This window comes from Fundulus heteroclitus, chromosome 2 (genome assembly GCF_011125445.2).
Source record: "Fundulus heteroclitus isolate FHET01 chromosome 2, MU-UCD_Fhet_4.1, whole genome shotgun sequence".
In the NCBI taxonomy this organism is placed as follows: domain Eukaryota; kingdom Metazoa; phylum Chordata; class Actinopteri; order Cyprinodontiformes; family Fundulidae; genus Fundulus; species Fundulus heteroclitus.
Window position 1 is genome coordinate 32,741,775 of NC_046362.1, and position 19,588 is coordinate 32,761,362.

Genomic DNA, 19,588 nt, shown 5'->3' on the forward strand with positions numbered 1-19,588 from the left:
TTGGTGTTAACACCGCGCCAAGACGGGAAAACTTAAGCAATGACTTTGAAACGTTAGAGATGGCCGCATATCCTCCCAGAAATGGACGTGTCGGCGTATAATTCAAAGGGTGCAACGCTTGGAGAAATATGCGCCAACTCTGTCTCAGAACCTCCAGGCCTCAAAGTTAAATGTTAAACTTCCTGACCGGATAATTAGGAAGAAAACAAACCCTGAACTAACGTGTCTGGGTGGAAGGATCAAAGAACAAAAGCCTCTCCTCTGTCAGAGGAAGACGGCAGCACGACTCTGGTCTGTCAGAGCTGCGTCTGAACGAAGCACCAGACTTCTGGAACAATCTTTGGAAAGATGAGACCTCAGTAGAGACGTTTGGCCAGAACGAACCAAACGCGTCACAGCAGCCGTCGGCCACGTAGGGCTGCGCGATAAATCGATTTAATCGATTAATTCGAATTTACAATTCTTTAAGATTTAATTTTTGGAAAATCTGGATTTTATTTTGCCAATACACTCATTGGGTTTCCATGAAGAGAACAGCATGTGATGCTGAATATATGTTTAGGCAAATATATTGTCAAAGTATCGTTAAGTGGAAACTTTTTTTTAACCATAATACGAGGTACTTCATTTACTTATTTACTTATTTTTTTTAACTTAGTTTGAAGTTCACAAGTGCAGTGAAGCCTGTTCTTAGCTCAATGTGTAATACCACTAGCAGCAAATGTTTTGTTATATTTTCATTGTTTATAATGGCACGGCTGCCATCTTGTTTCACAAGCATGTTTCACAGCTTGTTTTTAGTTGCACTTTAAATTCAGGTCAACTCCCTGACCAAATACTTGACATAAAAAGCAAGGTTTTAAAATAATTCCTTTCATTTCTTTTTATGAAACAAAAAGAAGGAAAAAATATCGATTAATCGGATTTGGTATGATAAAATCGGAGATTTATTTTTTAGTCCATATCGCCCAGCCCTACGGCCACGGTGGTGGAGCGCCGATGATTCGGGGCTCGTTTTGGAGCCGTAAGAAGTCTGCGGCTGGACTGAAGGTTGTTGCATCTCGTTTTTTTTTTTAATGATCATTATCCACAGGAGGACCAAAGCTGCACCGAGTCGTCGTTTCTCACCGTTATGGAGCTGCTGAGCTGTTTGACTCTCTGCTCCAGCTGCTCACGCTCCAGCTTCAGCTCTGAGCTCCACTTCATCAGCTTCTGCTTCTCCTCTTCTTTAGCTGAAACACAGAGCAGCCTCACCGTCAGTCCTTCTCCCGGCTCGCCCCCCCCCCCCCCAGGACGGCGCTCGGCAGCAGGAAGGAGGGCTCACCTTCTTTGTAGGCGATGTAGGAATGAACGATAGCCAGGGTGCCGGGCCAAGGAATGGCTTCTTCTTTTTTCAGGATCTGAGGGGAGAAGCTCAGAGGTGTCAGAAAGGCTCAGACTCAGGAAAAGCTCAAAGTGTCAGGACCAGCCGCCACACTGCGTGGGACTGACAGGGAAACGGGTGATGGAGTGGATGGGAGTGAGATGTCAACCCTTTAACTGACGCAATGAATGAGACATAAGCACAAAACCAAAAAACAAAAGAAACAACAGTACTGCATCATGTGTGTGCTTACAAAGTACCGAACAGTCCTAACGCTGAAACAGTGTGTAACATTACAGCACAGCTAAAAGCTCCCGGGACCCTGGTGTCGGTCTCTGCTGCTGCGGTTACCTGGTCTTGGCATTTTGGACAGATCCACATGCCTTTAGGAATGGTTTTCAGGGGTGGATCCAGGCAGTCCAGGTGATAAACACGAGAACACGTGTCGCACATGAGCAACTGGCCACTGCGTCTGCACACAGTGCAGAAATCCTCGTGGATGTCTCCCTGCGAGGAAGAATTGGACCAAATCAGTTTCCGTAGGAGCCCCACCCACCCTGCGCGGAGAGGCGGGGCGAGGCGGGGCGGGGGGGGAGGGGGGGCTGGACCGTGATCTGGTTTTAGTTTACAGCTGGTCTGGGTTTAGAGCCCTGATGGATGCGTGTGTGTGTGCGCGTGTCTGTTAGGATGTGTGCGTGTTATTTTCATGGACTCTGTTCACTTTGTAAGGCTGAATGACAGGAAGTGATGGCGCATGGTTACCACATGGACAACAAGAGTGATGGCGGTGTGTGTGAATGGGTGACAGCGCTGCCGGGCCAGCAGGACTGCGTGTGACGGGGCGTCCGTCTCCCCCCCATCGTTACTTACGTCCCCCGAGCCGGGGCTGGGCAGGGGGAGGGGGCGGACGGGGCTGGAGGGGGAGGTCGGGGTGAGGCTGCCCAGCTCCGGGACGCTGCTGAATTTGGGTGGGCGACCTGGGTGGAATGAGACAGACGACAAAGACGGAAAAAAACAAAGAAAAAAAAAAAAAAAAGAAACAAAAAAAAAAAAAGGAAAGATGGAGAGGGGGGGAGAAGACAAAAAAAACAAAAAAAACAGAGCGTCTGTATGACATACCTTGGAAAGGGAGTCTTCATTGGCTAGCATGAATCAGGGAGAAGTGAGGAAGAGGAGTCAGAAGCACAGACAGCAGTGTTAGTGTACGACACCAGCTCCATGCAGGCTACAGCTTAGCATTCAGAGGCGCCAACACACCTGCTCAGGTAACACCTCCCCACCAGCCCCACCCCCCTCTGTCTGTCTTTAACTTCCTGTCTCCTCAGGCGGCCTGGAGTCAATGCAAACGTCCTGGATCTGGCTAAAGTCTAGGATAGACCCAGAACTCGCTCTAAAGATTATCTACAAAGAACCGTCGTGGGAACCATTATCCACCACCAGAAGGTTCCCCGCTGCTCCTGGTTTTCTCCAGCAGCTCATGGATGCTTCATCCAGGAGGTCACAAACCCCCCAGAACAACGTCCAAGGCTCTGCAGGCCTTACTTATCTCAGGTAAGGTCAGAGATCTTTATGATCTCTAACACTTTTGGGCAAGTTTTCTGGGGACTGACGAGACAAAAGTCACATTTTGTATAAAAATCAACAACGTTGGAGAGTTAAAACCTCGTGCAGACAGCGGTAAAGTCAAACACAGAGGTGGTAGTGTGATGATCTGCGTGGCTTTGCTGCTTCACAGCCTGAAGGACTTTCTCCAGCTGCTTCCCCAGCAAATCCTGAACGGCAACTTCCCGCCATCGGTTTGTGACTTTAAGCTCAAGCGTGTCTGGAATAAGTAATGGGAAAATCATTCAAAGTACGCCAGGGAGCCCCTGAGCAACAAAAAAAGCTTTTTAAGTGTCCTAGTCAAAGTCTGGACCTGTGGCATGAGCTTAAACAGGTGGTTTGTGTTCACAAACCCACAAACGTGGCTAAAATAAACTTAAATTACATCCTAAACCTAATGGCTAAACGACCCAATCCCAGATGTAACATTTTGGCTTTATGTCAGAAGCCAAAATGTAACATCTGGGATTGTCAGTTCAGCTTAATGTCCTCTGATATTATTATCCATCACTGGATTGGAGGCAAAAGATTGATTGATCCGGGGTGGACAATGACCTGAAAGCAGCAACGACTGAATCCTGGTTTAGTCCTCCATAAATATCCATGACAGTCTGAGTCTCTAAACAGCAAATATGTCCAAAGCATCTCCAGTTTGTAGGAGAAAAAAATACTAGTGTTGCACCGATACCGATACCAGTATCGACCGGGGCCCAGATCCAGCACTAAAATGGTGGTATTGGTATCGGCAAGTACCAACAAATAGGGCACTGATACCATTTTGATGTTTGTATGTCACTTGAACGCAGCCTTCTCTCCCCCGACTAGTATTATACATGTTATATAAGTTCATGAAAGTTGCACTATTTTGGCATTTGAGGGCCAAAACTCAGGGTTTAAAAGAGATTATTCAATTATTAACGTAATTTTACTGTCTTACTGTTGCACTACTATTATACATGTTATAATTTCACGAATGTTGCACTATTTTGGCCTTTGAGAGCCAAAAGTTTATTCAACTATTGTCACCCATTCCAGGTAGGCAATAAAAAGTTCTACTACCCTAAATAGTATGCAGTTCTTCATACACACACACACACATCAGTTTCAAACAGATGGTATCGGCCAATACTGCACAGTCAGGTATCGGTATCAGGTCCAAAAAATGGCATCGGTGCAACACTAAAAAATATTAAACCCTATAAAAACGAGGTTGGGGGAAGAAAAGCGTCATGGAGAAAGCCTAACATGGACAGTCGAGATCTCCGATTCCCTCAGAAGGTTCTGCATCAAGAACCCTCGTTCATCAACAGGTGACAGAACCACAGAGACAAGATGTAACTTTGGGAAACTTTCTGTGTGGAAACGAAGCCCGACTGATAACCTAGTCACCGTCTCTGGCTTTAAAGCCATCGTAGATGGAGCAGATCCACGTTTCACACCTTTAATCTGGTGATGGCGGCGCCAACATCTCCCAACCTCTCTGCTCCTCTGTGTTTTTTTTTCAGTTTTTCCATCATTTAAAGCCTTGAATTGCATTCCTCAGCAGAATACCTTGAAGGCCAGCAGAAGAAACCCTCTGACAGACGGGTCTCTGGTTAGATCTCAATAACCTGTCTCGTTTCTAATTGACCGGTAAGTAAAATGGAGACATGTCCAGCAACAACCCGGAGAGGCTGGAAGTTAAAAGACAAACAGGAAGTGAAGTAAATACACCCAGGATGAGGCTGCAGGAGAGCAGACCGGTCATCGGTCTGACTGTCGCCTCACTTCCCCATCAAGCAGGTCTTCATTTAAATGTGCGTTAGCGTCCGCCTCTAAGCTAAAAGGATGAAATTCACCCGTTTATTAACGTTTAAACGCCTCCAATTAAACCCGTTCATGCACCAAGCTAAAGACCAGTGAGGTGTTGCACCGGCAGCTGCCTGTTAGTCGTGTTACAGCTCACACACAGCAACACACAACTTGTCTCTTATTATTATTCAAATTACACAAAAATTAGTACTTCCTACGGATCCCGGGAAGCATTCCTGTTAAAAGGTTAAACTGGATTTATGGATGTTTATCAAAGAGCTCCAGAAACCGGCCTGAACCCACCACAGCGAGCCGCTCCAGCAGGAACTATCAGTTTACATCTCTACGCTCCTTAGAGTCGAATAACACGAAACGTTAACGCTGAGTCAGAGCAGGGCTGACATGTGTTTTTTATTCCCAAATATGCAGACACAAACGGGACGACCTTCATAAGCTGCTTAAAAGGTACATAGCCACGTTATATGATTATAAAAAAAAAGACCAAAAACTGCTTGATCATGATAGAATAAGGTTATATACACCAAGCCTCCATCCTGATAATGTTTTGATGGTCCTTTTTATGGATAAAAATAGCACCAGCACCGGGCGCAATTAGCAGATATAAACAGATGTGGCGCCATCTAGTGACAGTATCGCAGAAGTATCATAATGCCGGTTTGCTTAATTAATAAAACAATATTAAATAATGCTGGACCGAGTCTGACCCTCTGCAACACCTCACAGTAAAGCAGTAGGTTGATCAACCGTTATTAATTAAATAAAATGATCTAGAGCAACTTTAAGAGCCTCATATCAGAACATTTACTAACGTCAGTCAACTCTGTGTCACATCTGAGCCTCGGCAGGTTTAGCGTCTGCTTCAATGAACACCAACATTCAGATTGTATTTTACAGAGACATACCAGTATTTTCCATCTTTGAATCATATTTTTTCCCCACTTTTTTCCACCGGATCTTGGCTCATTCTTCATTGTTTGACTGGGAGATGCCAATAGCCGTTAGCCGCTTCCTTGTTTTATTCCCTGCTGCGCATGCGCAGTACGTACTTCCGTTAAAATTGTAAAAAAAAACACGAAAACCTTTATTTACTAACAAACTGAGCAAAAACAAAACATAAAACACCAAAATAACAACGAATAGGCCATCAGGATGTGATAATCTTTCATAAAAACTTTGTATGCAACCAGAGTTAGCAACTGACGTATATATAAAAAAAATAAAATAAATAAATAACATGGCTATGCACCTTTAACGCTCTAAGTTTAGTTTCAAGATTTACCATTTTCAGTTTCACCCGTTTCCAACTGCATATCCAGCCAGATTTCCATCAGCGCCTCCAGAGCGACGGAGGTAGACTTCCTGAATGTTTTTAAAACGTCCGCAGCAAGCTTGTGCTGGTTTGTTACGGTGACGGCGTTTTATCCGTGACGAGTGGCTTACAAATAATAACAATAATAATAATAATAATAATAATAACGCTGGCCTTCTGCCCCAGCGTCAAACCTCAACACGCCAACGTTATGCCGGCGGTGCTGCAGCACATCATGCAAGACCGCGCCCAGAGAGATTCCCCCGTCCAGAGCATTAAAAGCCACCAGGCGCCCTGGACATCTGTAAATGTGTGTGTGGCGTTCTCCTTAAGGAAGGGGTTTAGCTCCCATGTGGGGGAAAGAGCGCCGTAGCTCAGCTGTGTTGGCTGCTGGGAAACTGAAGGGAAGAGCTTTTAATGGAGAGACATTGTTGATTTCAGTAAGACGTTCCAGACTTTCAGCTTTTCGACACAGAGTAAAGTCTGATCTTTGCTCTCAGTAAATATATGAGGTAGCCTGAGGCTGTGCTTTCCATTAGCATATTGAGGAACATAACTTGGAAGCCATGATCCTGTTCACTCAGATGTTTGTTTTCTAAATCTGCTTTGAAGCATCCACACGCTGACGGGTGGTGGAGGGTGCAGCCGGGTCCACATCCTCCACCGCTTCCAGTTTTTTGGGGTATATCTTAGGGCTGGGCGATAAATCGATTTAATCGATTAATTTGAATTTACAATTCTTTAAGATTTCATTTTTGGAAAATCTGGATTTTATTTTGCCAATACAATCATTGGGTTTCCATGAAGAGAACAGCATGTGATGCTGAATATATGTTTAGGCAAATGTATTGTCAAAATATTAAGTAGAAACTTTTTTTTACCATAATACGAGGTACTTCATTTACTTATTTACTTTATTTTTTTAACTTAGTTTGAAGTTCACAAGTGCAGTGAAAACTATTTTTTAGCTCAATGAGTAATACCACTAGCAGCAAATGTTTTGTTATATTTTCATTGTTTATACTGGCACAGCTTCCATCTTGTTTTACAAGCCTGTTTCACAGCTTTTTAGTTGCACTTTAAATTCAGGTCAACTTCCTGACCAAATGCTTGACATAAAAGCAAGGTTTTAAAATAATTTCTTTAATTTCTTTTTATGAAACAAAATGGAGGAAAAAAAAAAAAAAAATCGATTAATCGGATTTGGTATGATAAAATCTGAGATTTATTTTTTTAATCCATATCGCCCAGCCCTAGTATATCTGAAGACTGAGCTTAGAGGTTCTATTTGCAGAGTTTTTGTTAATTTGTATTTTTAAATAACTACTTTCTGAGGGGAGCTTAAATCAGATTTATGTAAGCAGGTCCTCTGCTTCCTTCGGACGCGCATCTGCCAGGTGAACATGCTCGATTCAACCGAGCGTTGTTCTTCACCGTCTGCGGCTCACAAAGAGTCCGCAGCCCGAGTTCGCTGAGGCGGTTCATGGAGGCGCTCTGACAAACGAGCAGAAATCAGCGACGGGAAGCGACAGGAAGCAGCTGAGAAGAGGAGGAGGAGGAGGAGGAGGAGTTGTGCAGCGTGTTATCAAAGGAGCAGCTCAGCCTGCCGACACCAATCGATTCTCTACAAACTTCAACAGAATCGGACTGAAAGTCAGACTCCGGGTTTCATACAGACCTCTCTTCCGGGTTCCCTGGTGCAGAGGGCTGTTCAGGTAACTCACTGCGCTCTTTTTCCTCTGAAACGAAAGAACAACTGGATTAATAATAGAATAAAAAAATATATATATAATTAAACATCTTTAACAGAAATTAGATTTTACCCATTATGACTTGCAGGCTGCATGTTTGAAACTAAACTCAGATTCTGCAGGTCAACTAGTGCTGGGTATCATCTAGGATCCCCTCATACCTCTGTGAGTACATTCAACCAAGAGCGGCTGGACTGTATTCTCTACGTTCTCAAGAGTCTCTGCTTCTGTCTGTACCTAATATCCGCACTGAAGCTGGAAAGACAGCTTTTCAGTACTCTGCCCCCACAGCATGGAACAATCTTCAGAAAGACTGGAAGTTGAAGGATTTGATTCCGATCGGACATTTTAAACGATTGCTCAAAAGTTTGGAAATGAGATCTATGGTTTGTAACTGTTTTATGAAATTCTAATTTAGATAGATGTTATTGTAAACTGTAATGTAAATTGTAATGTAATCTTTTGCCGCTATCTTGGCCAGGACTCCCTTGAAAAAGAGATTGTTAATCTCAATGGGACTTTTCCTGGTTAAATAAAGGAATAATAATAATAAAAAGAGCCGATATGACACGGTTCTCCATACAAAGCTTAGCTTGATTAGATTTGACTCTAATATTACTTTCAGATTAGTGCTCAGAGTCATTCCATCAACAAAACCAGCCAAATATTATGTTTATGTTCTTTTTATTAACAGGAAAATAAAGCGTTTGGTTCAATGCATTTAACGTATCACAGAAACCAAAAATGTACCGAAACATCTGATTTTAGGGACGAAGGCGCTTCTAAAATCCTCGCTGTGAACAGTAATGGCGTGCTGTAATAACGCCCCCTAGGTATATCGATATTGAAAGCAAGAATATCGATATTAAATAGTTTTTAAAAACATTGATGCTAATCTTTGTATCGATTTTTATGCTAAGCCCTAAGGTCAATGCTAACAAAGCTAATCTCTGAAGCTGCTACTGATTCTCCAAGTCAGCCCAGGGTTTCTGGCCTGTCGATGAAGCTCATATGGGGGCTGATAAAAGGACCTATCGCATTAAATCTCAGACGTTACCTCCGGCTCGAACACGGCTCCGCTGTACACTGGGTTTGCTGTCGTTCTCCTCTTCCTCTCCTGCCGTTTGCTTTGGATCTCTGAGCGGACAGAAAGCAGGAGTGTCAGAGCGGGAAACAGCGGCTTTCTGACCTGCAGCCGATCGGCGCGTCGCTCACCTTCCAGGTGGTCGTGTGTGACGAGGCCCAGAGACACCATGAACGCCAGTTTCTGCAAGAGGAAGAGCAGGTTTCCAGCAGCGCAGAGGAGCTTAGCTTATAGCTTATAGTTTAAAAACAGCAACATTCACAGGTAAACAGAACCTAAACTAGCGGAGCGCGTTGAGTCCTGAATTTAAGGAGCGCTACGACGGTAATAAACACCGTTAAGTAGGGCTGAACGATTTTGGAAAATAATCTAATTGCGATTTTTTTTCTTAATATTGCGATTTAATGCGATTTTTTTTCCAGTTTAATTTATCATGCGTTTCAAAATATATACAAACAACAAATCAATTTTTTTCCTCGCCATGTGGATTAGTTGCTAAAAGACCCGCAGCATCTAAACTCAGAGCAGTTATGATTGCGTTCTGCCTACAATATATTTCAATCAAAATTGCAATTTTGACTTTTCTCCGCATTAACCACAAGCAACAAAAATGGGCTCTAAATAAAGATCTTTGTAAACAAGGACTATTTAAAACAAGAACTTTTAATGTTTCTATTAATCAGAATATTATTCAAGAGAACAGCTTTTAATTTAATTGGACATCAGTCCTTGTTGAACTTAAAGTGCAACCAACAAGCAAGTCTATGTATTAAACTGATTGACCAGAACTTAATGCTTTGTATGATTATACAAACTCTAAAACAAGTAATAAAATTAGATTATCTCACTGCTGCAACTGTCTTCTCTTCCATGTGGAGGCAAACCCACTTTAAACATTTTACTGACACCTAAAGGACGTGTCTGATTCCCTAATTGTTACATAGCCAAAAATTGCAGACCTCTGCGATTTGGAAATTGCGTTATTTTAAATCGCGATTATATTGAAAATGCGATTAATTGTTCAGCCCTACCGTTAAGCTCTAATATTTAAAAAACACTGGTGATGAAGGCGCCGCTTTTTATTATCTAGCAGAAACTAAACCACCCGAACAAAACAGAGCTCAATATAAAGATTTCATTCATGTTCTGCTGGTCTCACCTCTGGGTTCTCCTCCTTTTTGGGTCTGGGGGGTGGAGACAGCGGCGGGGTGGAGGAGGACGGCAGGCTGACCACAGCTTTCGGTTCCGATGCTTCCAGTTTAACAGTCTGCTGGGAGGAAGAGGAGAAGGAGGAAGGTGATGCCAGCAGATTGAGGTGTGAAGAGTACTTAACGGTACTTTTAAGGTCGTAATAACATTTTCAGGGGGACTACAACCCAAATAACATTGTTTTACCGATCTTCTCCACCTTAAGAAACACGCAGAGGGGACTGATGGGAACGTTCTGCTCTCACATGTCCACTGCTGCCAACTATTAACCGACTTTTCAGACGCTCTAGTAACTTTTTTTATTTTTCTAAAGTGACAAGCAATGGATTGAGCGATTTGTTTCTGTCTGAGACTTTGAAAGCTCTGACAGGCTCTGACAGGATGTAAAAATATTATAAATCTTTAACGTGTAACGGTAATTTATATGGTACTTATGTGAATCCCTCCCTGTGACTGATTCACACTCAGCCTCATTTATTCAGCTCATCCACTGTGGGTGCCTCTTTTGGTTAAAGTTGATAATATAAAAAAAATTATAAATGTAGTTTGGGTTCAGCTAAATATTATTTAATACTTTAAATTATTTTATAGAGTTATTTTTTGTTTTGAGCATATTTACATTGTTTTACATTTTTTTGTTTTATCAATGTAGATATTTCTCTCTCGTACAGCATACATTTTTTTCAAGATAGTGTTTTAGCCTTTTTGTATATATAAAGTTAGTTATATAATGTTTGTTATTACTCCATTTCTATAAAAATATGTTGTACTTTTATGTTGTTTGCTTTTGTTCCAAATGCTTAAAAGAATAAACCAGTCTGTGATCATAATTTGTTTGTTTTATACCCTTTTGTTTGATTAAAAAAAAACGGATCGATAAGAAGTATCGTTAAGAGTGGTAGTATGGATAAATCCTTAACGATATCCATCCCTACAGCCTGAATCCATGTAGTAATTAGGAAGTAACTGGGCTGGTTGTAATCTGAGAGTAATAAATTAGTACTCTGATACTCCTAAAGTAGCAGGTGGAGTCCAGATGGTACTCAGTATTTTACACAATATATTATGAATAACCTCAGCGTTTTAATTAAAGTATGTGCAATTTCAACAATATTTTTACTCAGTTAAACATTTACTTAAGTGCATCATACATAAGAACTGATCACAGTGATTGTACAATGTTGAAAAACATTTATTCACATTTTTTGGAACTTAAAAACACTGTCCTGCATGACAAAATACATCAAACAGATAAAAATTAAGAAATTATTTAAAATAAATTTTCCACATCTGAAGATCAGTGCTACCATCTGCTAATTAAAACACAGCGCCCCTCGTGGACAATATAGGAACTGCAGATTTTCAATTAAAACGAAGTACATGTTTTTTTCAATAATTGTTTTATCATTCTCTTCCTTTTATCTCCTCTTTCACCTTTTCTTTTGTTCTTCTTCTTCTTCATTTTCCTCTCCTACTTTCCCATTGTAGTGTCCATATCATTCCCCGCATGAATCATAATAAAACTATTCACATTCATAAATCAAGCGGAGCACTATGGCAAAAGCAGTACTGCTCCACTTGTGAAAGTCAAATCTGATGAGCTCTTTTTGGCATTAAGACAACAATTCTCATTGCCACATTGCCAGACAGGACACTGTTTTTTTTGAATAATCATAATGCATTTAGCCACTGGGCCAGACTAAATTGTTCTTACCTTGGGCTCAGGGATCAGGCTGCTGATCTGGATGGGCGGCGCTGGAGCCGGGGGAGCAGGGAGAGGGGCCGGGTTGGTTAGCGCCTGGGCGGGACTCGCCAGCCGTGTGGGTGTGGCAGCGACGGGCGTGGTGATGACGATGCCAGTCAGAGGGGCGCCGCCCGTCTTGCCACACGGCTGCCCGTTGACGATGCGGACCTGGTGGATAGGAGCGGCCGAGGGCAGCGAGGTGGCCAGCTTGGTGGCCAACATGACGGGCCTCTGGAGCAGCTGGGGCGCTGCCATCATGGGCGGCGGCGGGGCCGGGGCGATGGGGACGTTGGTGGGCGTGGCCAGCCTCGGTCTGACCTGTTGGTGACAGAGAACCAATCAGAAAACGGCAGAGCTAAAAACCAGACAGGGCTGGGTAACGGCTCGGAGATCTCCGTCAGACTGAGCACCACTGACGGACCTAAAAAAAAAAAAAAAAATCAACCTCCAGAGGCTCCCAGGAGTCGACCTGAGAGGAACGACTGATTGTTCCTGTACTCCACAGTCAGCGCTTCCTCTGGTCGCCATTCTGAACTGCTCAACCTACCCGGCAGAGTTCAATTCCCAGTTTGTGACATAAAAGCTTTCAAGTTGTGCATCCTTCATGTCTCCAGCTGTTTATGTGTCACATGACCATAGCAACAGAAATGTTCAAGGCCAAATCACTAAAGCCAGATAGTGCTGCGTGTTTCCATCACAGGGTAAATGTGTAGGAATTGTGACACCCCACTGGTTTCTGCAGTTCAGGCTGCAACCAGCAGGGGGGCGTGGCGGCTCCCTGAGGCGTTACTCAGCTCCAGCATCTGCCAAGATCTCCTTCCAGGGTTTAAAAAACACACAAGACAGCCAGAAACTGAAAATACCAAGAAGCTGCGGGGTGGTGGGGGGGGAACAAACCTTCACCACGATAAGGTCGACACACACTCACGCACACAGAGTCAGAGGGAGGCACGGCGCCTCCCCGTCCACCTGTTCACGGGTCGGTCGGAAAAAACCAAAAGAAGCACAACACGAGGAAAAAGGGATGAGGCGGCACAGAGAAAACAATGTTTTAGTGCCACGGAGCAAGGCAGGAGTGTTTGCTTTGCTGCCCTCTGCTGGTGAGCGAGCACGTCACCTGAGGTAGGGCCACACACACTTGTCTGAGGGGGGAGGAGGAGGAGGAGGGGGGGGAGGTCAGGGTGTGGAGGCGGGGCTTCTGGGACGCACCTGTGGCTGAAAGGTGGGCCGAGGCGTCAGTCTAGGAGGAGCGACAAACTGAGGAACTTTGATTGGCTGGGCGGACGAGGCGGTGGTGGCGGCCTGCAGCTGAGACAAAACCACAGCAGATTGTGGGACGGTGGACCTGACAACCACACAGCTGCGCGCTGATCAACCCGACCGACACGTCCGCTGCCGTCTGTCCACCACCGAGCTTTCAGCTCGACTGTTTCTGCACGACGCGCGAGAAGCGTCCGCGCCGTGCGAAACTAAACCAGGACTCATGTCAGAAACTGCCTGTTTCCTATCCTTTTAACGGTAAAACAACAAACTTTAATGCATTTATTGGAGTTTTATGTGAAAAATCGACACAAAGTAGAACATGATTTCACAAAACAGCTAAAATCCACTGAGCTATATTATACACTGGAGTGCTGATTTTGCCGAAAAACTGAAGTCACTGGCCGCCATCTTGCTACTCCCTACTCTCACAGAATCCCACAGGATTTGGTTGCAACAAAAAGCAGTTTTCTGGCTGTGTGAAAACGTTTCACAGGTAATTCTACAGTCAGTGGATGTACTAACACTATCAACTACTAGGAAATTAGGTGCTGAAATATTTTACATGTTATTCATATTATATATATATATATATATATATATATATATATATATATATATATATGTATATTGTTATTTTTATATTTATAAATGTTAAACATATATATTTATATGAATCAAATGCTAAATATTTCAGCACATGACTTTCTCAGTACTTGATAGTTTTAGAACATAACATAAAAGTATATGGCATTTGACATTTTAAAAGTCTTAAGCCCCCCCTGAACATGAGAAAATCCTCGTTATTCTATGCTGTAGCGCACATATTCCCTAGTTACTGGGGGAAAATAGGGAGTACCAATATGGCGGCTGGTGGCTTCAAAGCGACTCCTTCAAACAGACAGTGATTAGCACTTCAGTGTATAATATAGCTCAGTGCTAAAAACGCAGAATTAAAGTAGATGCAGTTCTCCAACCCTTTGGAGCACCTGCAGAAGCTTTGTCTTTGGAAAATGTAACACTTAATATTCAAAGGGTAACTCACCCCTCAAAACTTTTTTTTTCTTCTAATAAACTGACTTATAGTGCTGCCTACATATCCTGGTGATTATTTTTCACAATTTACTGCATATTTGTTTGTATCTAAAACTGTCAGTGTGGCGCCCTCCTAGGGTTCAACGGGTGTCTTGCATTGAATTTCAAATCTGCATTGCTATTGGTTCAAAAGTTTTTGTGATGTCATTTGGAGAAACTGACGTCAGCAGCTCTGCCACGGCGGGACATAAGAGCAGCTCCGTTTCGTGCCTCCGTAGCGAGTTGAAGTTTGAACAGTAGGCGTTGCGGTCCTACAGGTTTTTAAGGTTAGCGATTAGCTTAGCATTCAGTTTTGTTTAATTACCAATTCATTTAGCGTTTACTAGAAGATCGGACCACGCACCCGGCGGTTTCAAGTTCGGGTCCACATGTAGAGTAATGCTAGGAGAGGAATTTCACTGGCTAGACAGCCGGAGCGTCAGAGCCAGCATAAGCGCTGATTGGCCAGACGTCTAAGCATGATAGTAGGTGGGACTCGTCTCACACGAGACGACACACGGCGGATATTGGCTGATCTGGAGAGACCATTGGTGGGCACCGTTAGTCAAAGAAAGGTGTCAATCAAAAGAAAAGAAACTGGTGGCTATGTTGGGCCAGTGGCGTTAGAGAGTTATTTTGTTTTCAAATGGTGACGTTCTGAAAACAAAAAATGTACCCCTAAGGGGTTTTAAGTTCTAGGAAAAGGACAGAGTTAAGCGTAATGGAAAATTCCCCTACATTTTGGGCTGGGAAACAATGTGCAGAGCAGCTGTCCTCTGGTGCTCAAGTGTGCGGCAGCAGCAAACGCAGGTGCCCACTGCCTTGACTGGGCTGATGTTTTTCACCTCGGGGTGTGTCATGCAAACAAGGACAGAGAATTGAGAAGGCGACAGCGGAAATAACCGGTTTGGTGTTTTTTCCTTTTAAGAAAACCACTTACAGCACAGCCACAGGTTTTACCCTGAGGAAACCCCCACCTTTTAAAACAGAACTGAACTCCGAACATTCGACGCGGGGCGACTGCCCAGTGAGGTACAGGACTGAGTCATGGGGGCAAACCAGAGGAGAAGCTGAAGGTCCAGGTGGTCTAACCAAACCATTGTTGTCTCCTTTCTGCCTAAAACAGTCCTTATAGCCATTATTCCCCTTCATCCTTACCCTCAAGAAGTTTATACAGGGTTCCTACAGCATAAGGCAAGTTAAATTCAAGACTTTTTAATGCCACTTGAAATAAAAAAAGTTAAGACCAACTTCACGATAAACAAGAAAAACCAGGTTGCGAAAACTTCCGGCAAATGTTTATTTTAACATAAACCATTACTTTCTGGACCAGTAGATCAGTTTGAAATTTTGAAAAACATTCCATTTAGGAAGAAAGCTAAAAAACACACAAATAACAGATATTTTTAACAGCTACTGAACTGAATTCACAAACTTTGTTTTGTTCCCTACTAAAATAAACTATAAATCAGTTTTAAAAACCACAACATAACCAGTGGCAACTCTTTTTCGCAGCTATGGTCCGGCCGCAACAGTTTTTATTGGTTCCGCTATCGGGACGGAACCAATAATGGTTACGTTGAGCCGTTTGGTAAATTAAAAAAATATAATTGTGTTTGGTAAGGATTACAAAAATAAAATCCTATTTATGACCTGGTAACAATTTAAAGACCTAAGAAAGACTGATTTAAGACATTTTAATGCCAATTAAGGCCTTAGTTTTATATTACAGAATTCAATGCCTTTTAAGACTTTTTAAGGATCCGCGGGAACCCCTTTATAGTAACATCTAAAGCTTTTGGCATTATCCGGCTTCCACTAACTGATAATCATACAAAAACTATGGCGTGCATTTGCATTTAAAGACCCCAAGCCTATATTTGGTAGAAGTCTTTTGGGCTCTGCGCTACCAGATTTAAAGGTATAGTCGCCGATTTTTCCAGAAGTTTCCTCAACTCCCTTCTTGAATAACTGCGCATACGCAAGACCGTCTTACCTGCTCTTCTGCTCCTCAGGGGGATCATGTGAAAAAAAAAAAATCTTTAAAATCCACTCTGGATGTTCAAAGTCTGCGGTGAGAGCAGCCGAGCTACAAAGAACGGCTAACACCGAAGCTAACCGCTAAGCTAACCGCTAAGCTAACTGCTAAGCTAACCGGATACATTAGAAGTGCAAATGCGCAGCCAGCAAGCGGAAACTAACCAGGAACGAGCACGGACACCGGCGTTACGTGTGTGCGTCAGAATAATTGGCATGTGGGACGACCAATAGATGAGGCGAATTCCCAGAACTCGAAGGGAATGAAAGCAGGACCAAAACTCTGACCAATCCCTGCCATTCGGACCGAACAGCAGGGATTGGTCAGAGTTGTTACAGGCCTGCAGCTCTCACAGAGATCTAATTTGTTTAACCTTTTTTTCTGAATACATAATACGTTGACTACTGTCAGGATGGATGGATGATTTCACCCACTATGACAAAAAGTGTTTCTGAACAGGAACTATAGCTTTAGAAGGCCTACATCACCCAAATTCACTTTTTTTAAGCTTTTAAGTATGTTATGAAGCTATTCCTTCATCGTTGCTGCATGTCTGAGTCATCCTCGTGAATTCAGGTTTTTTAAAAGCAGTCCCTCCCCATCCTGGAAAACGAGCGGCCATCACAGATCTACGTAGAACGGTCATTACCCGCCTCCTCCTGGAAGTACCTACCATGACCTCGTCGCCCCCGCCCAGTAAACAACTCCAACGAGCGGTGATGTGAGGCAGAGTGCAACAATTTCTGCTCAAAGTTGAGATGAAGCGGCTCTTTTAGCTCTTAATCTGCTGCTTTTTTAGTTACCACGCTGCAGCGGCTCAAGGGCGACCCCACATGGGGAGAAGCGGCATCATGGGTTAGAAAAAATGGTCCCAGAAAACAACTAATACTTCATAACAGTTGAATACTCTGTAGGGCAAATGGCACTATTTTGTCATATATATGCCTATACTTGACTTTGGAAGGCTTAAAACATTCTAGACACTCATCTCCTCCCCCCTTCTCCCTTTCCAGTGTTCCTTAAGTTCAGCCACATTTAATGGAGAACATCTGAACATCAACTTTCACGTCGCTTTTGGATTTTCAGATTTGTCGTTTGATTTAGTTCTTGGCTTTGACTGGGCCATTCAGCCAAATATAAAACTTTCTTCCAACTTTGCCCTTCCCATCTAACCCCTAACCCAAACTCCACAGCGTGATGCTGCATTCACCATAAACCACAGGAGGGATGGTGTGTTCAGGGTCATGTTGCTTCCTAGAAACTGAAAACATGGCCTCTTGTGGCTTTCTCTCAATCAAGGTTGTCTTCTTGCCACGTCTTCACTAAGGCTAGATTTGTGGAGAAGTCCTCCCACCAGAGCTGCAGTTGTGTCAGCATCTTTCAGTTTTAACACGATGGACTTAGCAGGGCTCTGTAAGGTGCTCAAAGTTTGAATTTCAGTTACATTTTATTTATATAGCGCCAATTCACAACACGTCATCTCAAGGCACTTTACAAAGTCAAATTCAATCAGATCATACAGACAAATCCGTCAAAATAAAGTTTCCTATCTGAGGAAACCCAGCAGATCACATGTCAGTTTTCCCACAACACATTAAAACAACCCAGAAATGTCCAAAAAGAGAAACATTAATGCAGAATGATGAGAGTTTAAAGGGTAATTCACCCCAATATCGACTTTTGTTTTGCAGATAAACTGTTTAAAATGGGCCTAAGGGTGCTACTTATATGTTACTGTGAAGTCTTTTACATTTTTATGCAAACTGGAATGAAATTATGAAATCAATAGTATTATCTATACAGGTGCAACCGGCCCGTTTAATGACTTCATGATGCCAAAGTGTAAGAAATAAGTTTGACACCGCTGCTGTAGATTGCATCAAGTCTTGACAAGCAGCATTCACTCTTCATTATATTGTTTTATAACTCAACTCTGACGTAAACGTCTCCACAGCTTTCTCCCTGACCCGTCTACTGTGTTCCTTGGTCTTCTTGTTCGTTCATGTCCTCCAACAACCACCCCCCCCCCCCACCCTTGAGGCCTTCACAGACCAGCTGGATCTAAAAATAAGTAAAATGTTCCTAAAGTTAGTGTATTTATCCTTGATTTGAGCAGGTAAATAAGATTATCTGCCAATGGAATGAGTATTTTGACCCCTAAAATAAGATAATTAGCTAAAATGCACTTAAAATAACATGATTGAGATGAATTGTTCCTATTTTAAGTGCAAAAAAATCTTATTCCATTGGCAAATTATCTTATTTAGCTGCTCAAATCAAGGCCAATACACCAATTTTAAAGAGCATTTTACTTGTTTCTAGTTCTGTTTTTGCAGTGAGGCTGTTTGAACTGTTATTTTTTTGTGGTATTACAGGAAATTGGGCTGAACACGAATGCATGCCACACTTTTCAGATTTGTATCTGTATTTTTAATTTGTATTTGGGCCTGCACTCAGAGCAGAAAGTCAGTTTTTAGTAAAGCTGATGCATCAGAAATATAAAAAAAAAAAACTGAGGTCACTGGCAGCTGCCAAAAAGCCACCACTCACACCACAGCAGAGACATTGTAAGCTCATCTGGGGTCTGGAAGCGTCTACGGGCAGCTCGATGCTGTCCTCAGGCTCACGCCACCAACAACTGCACTCAGGGTCACACCCGCGGTTAACTTACCACCACGGCGTTCTTGGAGACCAGCCGCACGGGCTCCGAGCTCTGACCGGTCAGCCTGCTGGCCACCTGCAGGTTGATGGGGACGCTCTGCGAGTCCGATTTGGTGATAGCTGTGGTTACCATAGCGACGGTGGGCGGGCGCTGCGACAGGATGGCGCCGGGCAGGGCGGGCGTGGCGGCGGCTTTGAGCAGCAGCGTCTTCGCGGTGAGGACCGGCGTGACCGTCAACGTCTGTACGGGAAGAATTTAACCCAGGAGAGACGGTTTAACACGGAGAACGGCGCCGCAGGAAACACCGAACGCGACTACAGGGACCAGGGTCCACAGACATCATATACGTAGACGCGTCATAGGGCGCAGGTTCGCACGTCAACGTCACCGCCATATTGTATGTGGCAGAAAAAAAGTTGAGTTCTGTTATTGTGAACGTGAATCAGAAAAGATGCGTCATTCCTGTGCTGCATGGAAATGTATTCTGGCTGATTTCACTACTTATATCTGCCTTCTACATATATATAGAAGGCAGATACAAGATTTTATTTATTTATATATATATAGAAGGCAGATACAAGATTTTATATTATATATATATATATATATATATATATATATATATATATATATATATATATCTATATATATATATATCTATATATATATATATATATATT

The 19,588-nt window shown here is 43.0% G+C and overlaps 1 protein-coding gene across 6 annotated transcripts in view; it reads right to left on the minus strand.

The window, feature by feature from the left end:
* phf21ab (PHD finger protein 21Ab) overlaps positions 1 to 19,588 on the minus strand; it is a 39,353-nt gene that overhangs the window by 2,296 nt on the left and 17,469 nt on the right. For 2 of the 6 annotated variants that reach the window (XM_036125515.1, XM_036125508.1), the window contains exons 8-18: positions 18,918 to 19,148; positions 13,084 to 13,182; positions 11,845 to 12,192; positions 10,081 to 10,191; positions 9,053 to 9,104; positions 8,895 to 8,974; positions 7,765 to 7,825; positions 2,234 to 2,340; positions 1,715 to 1,870; positions 1,325 to 1,400; positions 1,129 to 1,232 (exon numbers count right to left, since the gene is read on the minus strand). In XM_036125515.1, coding sequence (XP_035981408.1) covers positions 1,129 to 1,232; positions 1,325 to 1,400; positions 1,715 to 1,870; positions 2,234 to 2,340; positions 7,765 to 7,825; positions 8,895 to 8,974; positions 9,053 to 9,104; positions 10,081 to 10,191; positions 11,845 to 12,192; positions 13,084 to 13,182; positions 18,918 to 19,148 — 1,425 coding nt within the window. Of the gene's footprint in view, positions 1 to 1,128; positions 1,233 to 1,324; positions 1,401 to 1,714; positions 1,871 to 2,233; positions 2,341 to 2,482; positions 2,506 to 7,764; positions 7,826 to 8,894; positions 8,975 to 9,052; positions 9,105 to 10,080; positions 10,192 to 11,844; positions 12,193 to 13,083; positions 13,183 to 18,917; positions 19,149 to 19,588 lie in introns of all 6 variants that reach the window. The other 4 variants (XM_036125516.1, XM_036125511.1, XM_036125524.1 and 1 more) reach the window with 4 other exon arrangements.